This window comes from Carcharodon carcharias, chromosome 22 (genome assembly GCF_017639515.1).
Source record: "Carcharodon carcharias isolate sCarCar2 chromosome 22, sCarCar2.pri, whole genome shotgun sequence".
NCBI classification, from domain to species: Eukaryota; Metazoa; Chordata; class Chondrichthyes; order Lamniformes; family Lamnidae; genus Carcharodon; species Carcharodon carcharias.
In genome coordinates, this window is record NC_054488.1 from 54,305,507 (window position 1) to 54,319,255 (window position 13,749).

General features: G+C 42.6%; 1 protein-coding gene across 1 annotated transcript in view; it reads right to left on the reverse strand.

Moving 5' to 3' along the window:
* Positions 1 to 13,749, reverse strand: part of aatkb (apoptosis-associated tyrosine kinase b) — a 115,178-nt gene that overhangs the window by 30,440 nt on the left and 70,989 nt on the right. Inside the window, exons 6-7 of the mRNA XM_041217294.1 lie at positions 11,484 to 11,602; positions 167 to 254 (exon numbers count right to left, since the gene is read on the reverse strand). Coding sequence (XP_041073228.1) covers positions 167 to 254; positions 11,484 to 11,602 — 207 coding nt within the window. The remainder of the gene's footprint in view (positions 1 to 166; positions 255 to 11,483; positions 11,603 to 13,749) is intronic.

A 13,749-nucleotide genomic window follows, 5' to 3' on the forward strand; every position in this document is an offset into this window, starting at 1 on the left:
CCACATCCATGTTGTTTCTGCTAAACAGCCATTGCACATGAGTCAACAACTGTTACCAACTACCTTGCAAGCTCCCTCAAGTTGCAGGATGCAACAAGATGCTGAGGCTATGGTGAAATATTGCACCCTCTCCGATAACAAACTTGCAGAACTCGTATGTACTCACCAGCTGACAGAACTCCATGACAAGGAGATAAGGCGTCACCTCGGTAAACTGAGCTAGGCACTGAAGCAGATTGGGATGCTGGAGGCTTCTGTGAAAAAAATCATACTGTGAAATGTTAGTGAGTGGATCATTAAAGTGCTATGCCACTTACTGATGAACCTTATAGACGCTAAATCTTCCATAGCTTTCTGACACTGCACTCCCACTGATAAGTCTGACATGTTTAATATTTTGAATGTAATGAAGAATCATGACAATTGACACTACACTCACTCTATTGACTGATCGATTAAGAACATGCCTGAAATTTGACAAAGGTTTTGGGTTAAGAACTTAAAAGTAATGGAAAAAGGAGTACGATACAAAAGCTTGGGAAAACAGAGCACTGTTGTCTGTAGTCTATCTGTGTCCTCTCTCGACTGCGTTTACTAACATAAGTGTAGGTTATTTTAAGAAAGATGGAATGACAAGGTGTGAAATGGAGCTATTTAGATCTGCATGAAGGACACTTAATATCAGAAAATCGAGTCAATATTAATTAAAAAATTAAAATGCTGTTGATGCTCCGCCTTTGAAACAAAAATGGAAAATGCTAAAAATATTTTGCTGGTCATTCAGCATCTGTGGAGAGAACAGTTAGGTTAACATTTCATGGCCAGACCAGTTGTGGTCATGGGTCTAAATCTGAAATATTAACTTCTCAGTTCTCACGACAGATGCTAACTAATCTGTTGAGTGCTCCCAATGTTTACTTCATTTCACAAATCAGTACTATGGATTTTCTAACAGATGCTTGTATCTGGAAAACAATTGCTCCGTTTTTAAAATTTAATTTATGGGCATCAGGAGTCGCTGGCAAGGCTGGCATATACTGCCCATCCCTAATTGCCCTTGAGAAGGTGGTGATGAACCACCTTCTTGAACCGCTGCAGTCCACGTGGTGTAGGTACACCCACAGTGCTGTTAGGGAGGGAGTTTCAGGGTTTTGGCCCAGTGACAGTGAAGGAACGGTGATATAGTTTCAAGTCAGAATGTTGTGTGGCTTGGAGGGGAATTTGCAGGTGGTGGTCAGCCCATGCATCTGCTGTCCTTGTCCTTCAAGGTGGTAGAGGTCGGAGGTTTGGAAGGTGCTGTTGAAAGAGCCTCGGTGAGTTGCTGCACTGCATCTTAAGGATGGTATGCACTGTATGGCAGTGGTGGAGGGAGTTCACATTTAAGGTGGTCGATGGGGTGCTGATCAAGTGGGCTGTTTTGTCCTGGACTGTGTTGAGTCTCTTGAGTGTTGTTGGAGCTGCACTCATCCGAGCAAGTGGAGAATATTCCATCAAACCCTTGACTTGTGCCTTGTCGATGGTGGACAGACTTTGGGGAATCAGGAAGTGAGGTATTTGCCACAAAATTCCCAGTTTTTGACTTAATTTTGCAGCAATAGTATTTATATGGCTGGAATAGTTAACTCCTGGTCAATGGTGACTGCCAGGATGTTGATGGTGGAGGTGTCAATGATGGTAATGCTGTTGAATAGCAATGGAAACCTCAGCAAGTGTTATGAAGTATTATTGTGCATCGCTGGGCCATGATATAATGTAATTAGGATAGCCTGAGCAACTTGGTGGACCAGTTGTACTAGTAGTATGGCACTGGTGCTCCTCTAACCTTGAAGCAGGTAGATCAATGGCTACACTGATGTGACCTGGCTGGTACAATGTGGTTGCCCCCTGGATCTGCAAATTAACCCAATCCCTGCGATGTTAAATGGGGTCTCTAATTCATTAACTAGACACATGGCCCTCTCTGCTCCACTTCCATCATACTTGCATTGGGGAGATAATGGTGTTGTGGTAATGTCACTAGACTAGTAACTAAGAAGTCTAGGTTATGGGATCAGGGTTCAAATCCCACCATAGCAGCTAGTGGAATTTTAATCTAATTAATAAAAATCGGGAATAAAAAGCTAGTCTCAGTAATGGTGGCCATTGATTATTGTAAAAACCCACCTGGTTCACTCATGTCCTTACCTGGTCTGGTCCAAGTGACTCCAGGCCCACAGCAATGTGGTTGACTCTTAACTGCCCTCTGAAATGGCTGAAAGCTGCTCAGTTCAAGGGCAATTAGGTTTGGGAAACAAATGCTGGCCTTGTTAGTGACGCCCACATCCCATGCCCATGAAAGAATTTTTAAAAAATCAACAGCCAATCAGAATTGATTTATGGTTTTATTAAAAGAGCATATAAATAGGGGATAGCTGAGATACTAGGTTGAGTGGGAGGAGAGCTGTGAGACTGAATAAGCTAATAAACTCTCTCATTAAGAAAAGCTCTGAATCTTTGTTTTGGCTTCACTAATTGGCTTGGACCCTGTTAACAAGGAATCCCTTTGGGTATCAGGAACTTTACTATTTCCTTAAATATTCTTGTTTGGCAATTTCTTCCCTATATCCCTTCCCTCAAAAACTTCTGACTGAATTTCCATTTACTTCAGTGATCTTATCTTGAACCCAAATTTCTCACTTGCGGAATTCAGTGTACAGCAGAGAAACATTCCTGTTTTCCATTTAGAAAGCATCATCATGCTTTAACTTCCCTTTCTTTTCATATTAGCTGCATTTTCCTATAGCAGTGACTATAATTTAAAGGTGATTAACTACTGGTAAAGCGTTTCTCATCAGTCTTCACTATAGAGGATATAAGAATCATCCCAGAAATAGCTGTAGATCAGGAATTGGAAGGGAGGAACTCAAGGAAATTACAATCACCAGGGAAGTGGTACTTAGCAAATTGTTGGAACTCTGGGTTGACAAGTCCCCGGGTCCTGATGGATTTCATCCTAGGGTCTTAAAAGAAGTGACTAGTGAGATAGTTTGTGCGTTGGTTTTAATTTCCAAAATTCACTAGGGAAGGTTCCATTGGATTGGAAAATAGCTAATGTAACTCCTTTATTCAAAAAGGGAGGGAAACAGAAAGCAGGAAACCTTTGGTCAGTTAACATAACATCTGTCATGGGGAAAATGTTAGAAGTTATTATTAAAGACATTATAACAGGGCACTTTGATAAATTCAAGGTAATCAGACAGATTAAACATGGTTTTGTGAAAGGGAAATCATGTTTAATCAATTTATTGGAGTTCTTTGAAGAAGTAATAGGGTACTGTGGATAAGGGAGAACCAGTGGACGTACTGTACTTAGATTTTCAGAAGGCATTTGATAAGGTGCCTCATCAAAGATTATTTCAGGAAATAAAAGCTCATGGTGTAGGGGGTAACATATTGACATGGATAGAAGGTTGGCCAGCTATCAGGAAACAGAGAGTAGTCATAAACGGGTCATTTTCTGGCTGGCAGGATGTGATGAGTGGAGTGCCACAGGATCAGTGCTGGGGCTCAACTCTTTACAATTTATATCAATAATTTGGATGAAGGAATTGACGGTCTGATTGTTAAATTTATTAATGATGCAGATAGGTAGGAAAGTAAGTTGTGAAGAGGACATAAGGAGGCTATGAAAGCATATATATAGGTTAGGTGAATAGGCAAAGATCTGGGTGCCTTTGTGCATGAATCGCAAAAGATTAGTATGCAGATACAGCAAATAATTAGCAAAGCTAATAGTATGTTATCCTTTATTGCAAGGGGAATTGAGTACAATGGTACTGAGATTATGTTTTAGTTATATAGAACATTGGCGAGACCACATCTGGAGTACTGTGTACAGTATTGGTCTCCTTATTTGAGGAAGGATATGAATGCATTGGTAGCAATTCAGAGAAGGTTTAGTAGACGAATACCTGGAATGGGCAGTTTGTTTTATGAGGAAAGGTTGGACAGTCACTGGAGTTGTATCCACTGGAGTTTAGAAGAGTAAGAGGTGACTTGATTGAAACATTTAAGATCCTGAGGTGACTTGACAGGTGGATGTGGAAAGGATGTTTTCTCTTCTGTGAGAATTTAGAACTCGGGGTCACTGTTTAAAAATAAGGGCCCACTCATTTAAGATAGAGATGAGGTACAATTTTTCTCTCAGAGGGTTGAGAGATTTTGGAACTCTCTTCCTCAAAAGGTGGTTGAGGCAGAGCCTTTGAATATCTTTAAGGCAGAAGTGGATAGATTCTTGATAAGCAAGGGGTTGAAAGGTTATCGGGGGTAGGCAGGAATGTGAAGTTGAGGTTAAAATTATATCAGCCATGACCTTGTTGAATGCGGAACAGGCTCGAGGGACCGAGTGGCCTACTCCTGCTCCTAAATCATATGTTCATATATTTTTGGGAAATCCTATATAAATGCAAGTTCTTTCTTTATTAGCTTTCACCTGTGTTTTCAATATACACTTCTTCCCAGGGCTCAAGTTGAGAGGGATGTTGAGTGACACAGCTCAGCACTGCCTGCATTAATAAATCATTCAGCCATTGTGCAGTGCACCAGGAGCGCTAGTTTAAAGTAACCATGCCCCACAGAGGCATGTTGGACATGCAGCACTAAATTCAGTGTTAGCTCCAGGCAGTAATAGTTCCAAATCATTTCTTGCAACAATGCCTCCTGTTTTAACCTGGATTTCATTATCATTTGTTACAATTAGAGTATTCATTTTTAAAAAAAAATAAAGTTTGAATATTAAATTGTAACCATGTACCTGTTGCCTTTATAAGGGATCAACACTAAAAACGTCAATACACAGCTGGATCATATGCTAATGTAGAATCAGGAGCAGTTAACATGATGCAGATGTCCTTTTAGCAATTTATTATATATTCTTTTAAAAAGCAAAGCGTCTTTCAGTTCTATCTATTTTAGTCTTTACTGTATAATCGTTTTATTTATTGGACATTCTATTCTTTTAAAAATATAACAACATTCTTGATTTTGTATCTGACTCTTGGCCTCTCCTTCTCTCTCTCTCTCTCTCTCTCGCTGGCTCTCCCCTACTTCTTTTCATTTTGATCAATCTTACAAAGTGACTTGCTCTATCTTCTTTGGTTCAGCTCTGATTATTAACCTCCAACAGAGACCTGAACCTCTTTCCACTGATCTAGGCTGTACACTTGCTGCATTTTCTGCTTTTCTTTCACGCTTCCCCTTTTCATTCTGTCCATATAAATTGGATCATTTTAACATTTCTCTGTTACCCGTTCCTTAATTTTGTTTGTTGCTACTTAACCTTCATTGTTGCGACTGTTTTATATTTGGATTCTGTCTTATTGGCTCATCTGCTTTTTCCAATTTTCATCCCTCCCCCCCTCTCTCTCTCTCTCTCTCTCTCACATCACTGCTTCGTTCGCTCTGCTGCTCAGCTCTGCATTGATCCCAAGGAGTTATCTTGTGAATTCATCAGCTCCGCCAGTTAGAAAGCAGCAGGCCGCATCCTCCTGCCTGTGAGTTGCAAACAACTCCAACTGGCTGCAATCTCACTTGCCAAACAGTAGCGGTGTGTCCTGGGCAATGAAGTAGCTACACGTGGCGTGGCATGTGCAGTGCTCGGAGCTGCCTTAACTAAACAGTGGCCTGAGTCTCTTCATAACGCATCACAGAACCAGAAAACGGTACAGCAAGGAAGGAGGCCATTTGGCCCATCGTTGCCTGTGCTGGCTCTTTGGTAGAGCTGTCCAATTAATCTCGCTCCATCTTGCATCATGCTCTTTCCCCATAGCCCAGAATTTTTTTCCCCCTTCAAGTATTTACCCAAGGGGTGAATTTTATGGGGAGGCATACTCCTTACCCACCACGTTCCCCCCTCCCCTCCCCTCCCCCGCAGTCTAAAAGCTGATTGGCATCTTGTCGACTTTAAATCGGGCTGCCCTGCGGCGATAATGCTCCGGGGGTGGCCTTCTCCAGGTCAGAGTGGGACTTCCGCCCCTCAGGCTCAGGAAATCCCACCCTCGAGAGCTGCCAGTCAATCAGATTGGCTGGCCGCTGAGTGGTCCCAGCAGCTCCGGAACACGGCTGTGGCACCAGGTGCTGGGACCACATGGAGTCCCGAGAAGAAGGAGGAGGGATACCAGAATTGAAGGTAAGTCCAGGGATTTTGGTCGGGGAGAGATCAGGGACACTAGCAAGATGGGGGAGGGGGTTGGAGGGGTTGGGTTTAGAGGCTGGGGTGGGGAGGGGTGGGGGGGAAGGCACAAAGGTTGGGGAGGGGGACCCCCAGAGGAGGTATCCTCTCTTCCTTCCCACCTTTTAGCCTGAGCTGTTAAAGTTGCCATCTGGCCACCTTCCTTCCCCTTTCCCCACCCAATGTAATATGGTGGCAGCGGGGGGTGGAATGGGGCCCTTAAGTGACCTTTAATTGGCAATCTAAGGGTCTGAATGGGCCTAAAGGTAGGTCAGCTGCCAGATGCCTTATCCACCCTCTGTAATGTTGGGGGGGGGTGGGTGGGAGTTGCAGCTTGGGGTGGGCGGAAGGTGACGGGCTGGTCACCTGTTTTATCTTGCATGCTCCCCCGTCTTCAAATATGCTGGTGAGTGGGGGTTGGGGGGGGGGGGGGGGGGGTGGGTGGGTGTAAATTTGCCCCGCGATTCTCTTATGAAAGTTGCTATTGATTCCGCTTCCCTTCCACCACCATTTCAAGCAGAGCATTCCAAATCACAAAACACTGTGTAAAGAATAAAGCTCCTCATCTGGTACTTTTACCAATCTGTCCTCTGGTTACTGACCCTTCTGCCACTGGAAACAGCTTCTCCCCAATTACTCTATCAAAACTGTTCATGATCTTGAACACTTCTATCAACTCTCCCCTTAACCTTCTCCACTCTAAGATGACTAACACCATCTTCAACAGTTTCTCCACATAACTGATGTCCCACATCCTTGGTACCATTCTAGTACATTCTCTACGCACCCTCTCCAAGGCGTTGCCATCCTTTCTAAAGTGTGGTGCCCAGAAATGAACATAATGCTCCAGCTGAGGCCTAACTAGTGATTTATAATGGTTTAGCATAACCAGCTGCTCCTCTTGGCTAACAATGGAAGGTGTAAAGGGACAGGAATAATGCCTCTTGCTTCACTGTCCAGTACAGATGCACACAGCTGTCCTGCCCTATAGGGAGAATTAAACAACTTTCACAGCTGAATTAATATTGGCAACCACCTCCTGGCTTGCCAAACCAGAACATACTGACACAAGTCAATTTGCATTAATGGTTCATTGGGTTTACACTTTGCCTGCTTGGGTTATAAAGGTAGGAAAAAAGGAACAAGGTCAGGCAGCCCTGAAAGCCTGTTCCATCATTTAATTAAATCATCTTAGCTCATCTGTAAGGCTTGGACTGGCTGATGCAAGCCCAATGGAGATGCTACAGTTGTTCTCAGGATCCCTGGATTAGCACGGGGGTAAGAATTAGTCATAACTGCCATAGCTGATTGCTATTCAGTGACTGCCACCCACTGTGTAGACAATGAGAAATGATTCACCTCTCTCCTGCACCTTCTCCCAGGAATGAACGGTGTCACAAAAACATGCTTTATATCAAATAATGACCCTGAATCCATCGGCTGGAAACCCCAAATTGAACTTCTAAAAACAGAGACTAAAGGGTGACTTGAGCTCACAGCCAAAGATGGCTACACAATTTGTATCACTGTACCTTCCACATTCTGTGAATATCTGCAAAAACCCATCCAAGACAATGACCTCAGGGGAATATGAGTGAACCACATTTCCTGTCCTCTTTAGCAAGGCATCAGGACAATCACCTGGGGTACTCGACTGGCTAGAGAAGAACATTAAACCTAATCATTTAGACAATGGGGCCCTGGCTGAGATGGGGATTCCCAGACATGAATTAAGCAAGTTACAATGGGAATACGCTATCCACGACCTTACTTCAATCACTGGGTGATGTTCATGTGACTACCCCATCTTTTATGTGATTAAGCATCTGTTTTCTCTGCATTACAGGACAAGCAGCTGAGACACTGGAGAAAGAAGATCAGAGTGGGATCCCTGGGGTCAGTCGAATGAACCTTCTCTGAAATGCTTCTGATGCAATTATATCTTTTTCAAACGAGGAAACCAAAATTATACACTGTACTTCAGGTATCTCTCCAATACCGTCAACTGTAGCAAAACGTGCTTACTTTTTAATTCCATTTCCCTTGCAATAAACACCGATATTCCATTTGCTTTCCTAATCATTTGCTGCACCTCCATACGAACCTTCTGTGATTCATGTACCAGGACCCTACATTGCTCTGTATCCCTGAGCTCTGCAATCGCCCTCCATTTAAATAGGAAACTGCATTTCTATTCTTCCCACCAAAGTGGACAATCCACATTTTCCCATGTTATACTCCATCTGCCAAATTTTTTCCCATTCATTTAACCTGTCTATGTCCCTTTGCAGACTCTCTACATCCTTTTGACAACTTATTTTCCTCCCTATCTTGGTGTAATCGGTAAATCTAGCAACCATACATTCGGTCCCTACATCCAAGTCATTGATATAGATTGTAAATAGTTGAGGTCCCAGCACTGCTCCCTGTGGCACCCGACTCCGTGACATCTTGCCAACACGAAAAAGGCCCATTTACCCCTACTCTCTGCTTCCTGTTAGCTTTATCTTTTATCTATGCTAATGTGTTACCCCCTACACCATGTTCTCTTTTCTTGTGTAGCAATTTTTGATGTGGCACCTTATCAAATGCCTTCTGGAAATCCAAGTACACCCACAGGTTCCTCTTTATCCAACTTGCTTGTTACTTCTTCAACCAACTAATAAATTAGTTAAACATAATTTCCTTTCCACAAAGCCATGTTGACTCTGCCTGATCACATTATGATTTTCTAAGTCTCCTGCTACAATCTCCTTAATAACAGTTTCTAGTAATTTCCTTGTGACAGATGTTAGGCTAACTGGCCTGCAGTTTCCTGCTTTCTGTCTCCCTCCTTTCTTGAATAAACATTTGCTATTTTCCAATCTGATGGGGCCCTTCCAGAATATAAGTAATTTTTGAAGGTTATAACCAAAGCCTCTACTATCTCTGCAACCATTTCTTTTAAGACCCTAGGATGTAGGCCATCTGGTCCTGAGGACTTATCAGCCTTTAGCTCTAATAGTTTTGTTTTAAGCTCCTCCCTCCCGTCCACCTCTTGATTTTCAAGCATCTTTGGGAAATTTTTGTAATCTTCCATAGTGAAGACAACAGGCTCAAAGGCCGGGATTTTTCAGTCCCATTGTGGTGGGACCCGCGCCATGGGAGATTCGGTGGCCCAACCAAAAATCTATTGACTTTCGGAGAAATCGGATGATCCGGGCAGTAGGCAGGGCTGGAAAATCCGACCCAAAATACCTGCTCAACGCCTCCACTATTCCTTGTTTTCCACTATTAATTCCTTAGACTCGCCCTCAAGAGGACAACGCTAGTTTTAGTTATTTTTTTCCCATTTCAATACTTGTGGAAACTCTTACTATGGTTTTATATTACTAGCTAGCTTTCTCTCATACCCAGCTTTCTCCCTCTTCATTATCTCTTTAGGCATTCTTTCTAATCTGTCCAATCTTCTAACCTATCACTAATCCTTGCAGACTTGCACAGCGTTCCTTTCAATGTGATACAATCTTTAACTTCTTTATTCAGTCAGGGATGACGCATCATTCTCTAAGTGTCTTTCTTTCTCACCGGGATAAATCTTTGCTGAGAGGGGAACCATCTTACCCCTCTTAAACTGAGCGTATCAATGGCTTATCAATGTTCAACCTCCACAGGAACAGGAGAAGGCCATTCACACCCTCGAGCCTGTTCCACTACTCAATCATGGTTGATCTGTATCTTAACTGCCTGCCTTGGTCCCCTTGATATCTTTGCCAAACAAAAATGTATCAATTTGTCATTTTCAATGGGCCCTCAGCCTCACCAGCACTTGTGGTTGGGGGGAGGGGAAGAATTCCAGATTTCTATTATCAATAGTATGAGGAGGTGTTTTTTTTATTATTGTTCATGGGATGTGGGTATCACTAGCTGGGCCAGCATTTATTACCAATTCTTAACTGATCTTCAGAGGGCATTCAATAGTCAATCACATTGCTGTGAGTCTGGAGTCACATGTAGGTCAGATGAGGTAAGGATGGCAGATTTCCTTCCCTAAAGGGGTATTAGTGAACCAGATGGGTTTTTGTGACAATCAGCAATGGTTTCATGGTCATCATTAGACTTTTAATTCCAGATTTTTATTGAATTCAAATTTCACCATCTGCTGTGGTGGGATTTGAACCCAGGTCCCCAGAGCATTGCCCCTGGGTCTCTGGATTACCAGTCCAGTGACAATACCACTATGCCACCACCTCCCCCGTTTCCACTATTTCCCAACATTACCTCTGAACGGCCTAGTTCTAATATTGTGGTTATCTCTCCTTGTTCTGGACTCCATCACCAGAGAATCCTTCAATCATGTTTCTTACCTCAATTAGATCGCCCCTTAATCTACCCTTTATAGTCCAGACCTGCAAGTGAAGAATCACAGATTGTCCGTGGTTCTAGTGAATGGTTATCGCCCATGAACCCTTATTCCAGCAAGGAGCCAGCAAGGGACAAGAGGAGAAAACAGACAATGCAGGAACTATTGTGAGATCATCAGTGACACATCCTAGGAGCTACATTCACTGATCTTCCTGCACTTTGCTCCTTCCAAACCAGCTCTCCCTCCCTCTCCCCAAAGCAGGAAAGTCAAACTGAAACACTTGTCAGGGAAGGCGACCATTTAAAGTGAGGTCTTCTATTTGGGAATCCATTACTGTACCAATTAGAGCACCATTATAACATGAAGATTGATGTATTTAATTAGAAACCGAAACAAGCTCTGGTAATGCTAATTATTGATGGAAACATAACCAGGAACCTGGACGGCAGTTAGATGTGATTGTGAAAGTCATCGTCTTTGGGTCGAGCCGTCTGGAAAGGAAGGTTCCAGGTTTGATCTCCAGGTCTGTGCCAAGTTCGCTGAACTCCTACAGCACTGGGATAAGGATACTGTATTCAGCCCGAGCTCCCTGAGTGATGGCGCCACAAATGAACCCAGACTCCTCATCATTAACCAGCAATCCCTGCTGGAAAAATTGGCGTGGGCATCGGGTGAGAAGAGGATTTAGAGAGGACAGGCTCGGTGTGATGCACACCGCAGTCAAAGAGCCAGTTCATGCCCGCTGCCAAAGTTAATGGCATGCGTGAATGGCACCTTCTCTTGTGTTAAGAGGAGGTTGCCTGTGGTTGGTGGGATGGTAACCAGAAAAAGGTCAATATCTACAGAAAGAGACTGCAATGCTTACTTCCCTGCCAGGGAAGTCTGCACCGAATGTATGGAATAGGAGGGTGACTATCTTGTAAAACTCACCTGTGTGGTTGGGCTTCCTCCAGGAATCGCATCTGATCCTGAATACTGGCACCGGCTTTTAACTCTTTCACCACCACCTGGCAACAATTCAGGCTGATGTTCACTTCACCGAGAAACACCTGAGGCATATTCAGAAACAAAAGTACACACACACAATTTTATAAAAAAGGCTTCGGATGAGTAAAATCACAACTCCCTGTATTCTGGGAGTGCATTTCAGCTTCCAAAATCCTTCTTCCCCATTTGCGCTCGCTAATTAAAACAACCCACGCTGGGCACCTTCCAACAGAAAGAATCATGGCCCCATTCCGGAAAGGTCTGCTTATTTTTCATGAGATGGAGTAAGTAAGATGGATTTTTTTGAAAGGGTTTGTTGAGTCCATATTTGATTAAATGCTTGATCTCCCCAGGATCGACTCTGCCATTAGAAGTGAGCTTTTGGATTGAGGGGCAAACGGGCTGAGATCAGTGAAGACCAGCTCAATGGCTTGCTGTTCAAAATGTTTAAATAATATACTCCAGGTTTCAAGACTCTAAAATGACTTCGGTTTTGATCATTGATTGTTTTAATTTCGCTCGCAAGATTTTGGTGTTAAATTGCACTGTGCGTTATTAGTGATAAATATCTTTACATAAGAAATAGGAACAGGAGTAGACCATTCGGCCCCTCGAGCCTGCTCCACCATTCAATAAGATCATGGCTGATCTTCTTGTGTTTCGATTTCCACATTCCCATCCAACCCTGATAACCTTTGATTCCCTTGCCTAACAAGAATCTACCTACCTCCACCTTAAAAATATTCAATGACCCCGCCTCCACCACCTCCTGAGGCAGATAATCACAAAGTCACACAACCCTCTGAGAGAAAAAAATTTCTCCGCATCTCTGTCCTAAAAGAGCAACCCCTAATTTTAAAACAGTGCCCCCTAGTTCTGGACTCACCCACAAGAGAAAACATCCTTTCGACATCGACCTGGTTCAGGATCTTGTATACTTCAATCAAATCACCCTCATTCTTCTAAAGTCCAGTGGAAACAAGCCCAGTCTGTCCAGCTTTTCCTCATAAGACAACCCAGTTATTTCAGGTATCAGCCTAGTAAACCTCCTCTGAACCACCAATGCATTTACATCCTTCCTTAAAAAAGGAGACCATATAGGCCATTCCTCTCCCCTCTGTGTTATACAAGGACTTCGGCCTATATAATATGAATGGCGTTTTGAATACTGTCTAGTTATGGACCATTCACCAGAAGCAAGAGAACATTTCTGTGATGTTGATGTTCTGCAAGATTACCTTCATTTAATTGTGTAACATATTTTGAATCAACAGGTGGTTTAGGGTAACACTAAACAAAGGATAAATAAATCAAATATTAAATTGTTGCTTTAATGTCTTGTTGACTGTTTTCCACATTAATTTAGAAAATGGCTGAATTTTTTGTGTCATTGTTCAGTATCCCAAAGGGTTCTTCAGAGTCTTGAAAGTAATTCCCATTAAAAAGCCACTATTTGCATGAGTAACAGGACACAGAAAAGAGCTCTTGGTTTCTGAGAGTGCTGTCAAATGGAGCTCTGACCAGAAGGCAAGTTAATAGAAGAGCTAGAGGAACACAACGACCTGGGTTTTGCTCTCAGCTTTCGCCATTCACTTTGCGTAGAATTTCCCACAGACCTATGCTTTTCCAGAACAATCACCCACTACAAATTAATTTGTAAAAAAAATCTGCAATGTTAATTTTCTTACGATAGAGTGAGACCCCACAATTGTAAACTTATTTTTTTCTGGGCCTGAGAGGTTATTCAGTAATTATCATCTATTACACTGTTAAAACTTCATCTGTTCCTAAATCTTTGAAGCCTAACTTTTTCAGCTGTCTTTAATTTGGAACTTGTGGGTAAGCTTCTAAATTTACACCACAGCAGTTATTACAGTGCTGAGCTTACTAGTGAGGACCGTGGGTTTAGCTGCTGTTATGATCCTTGACTAGACCCCCAAGTCTTTGGTAAGATTTGATTAGGGATCAATAATGTTTTGTTAAAAGTAGACGCAGTTTGTAATTGAAGACAACTTGCTCAGTGAATAAAGCCACAGGATTCCATGGGTTTTGAAAAAACAAAAATAAACTTTATTATACAAGGTCAGAAAGATTAAACAACTTACAATATTTATGTTAGACTCTAACATTCAGGGTAAATATGAGGTACATGTGAATTAATAGGCAAACTGTGGTCAAACACACCAAGCTGCACACTAAATAGCAAATA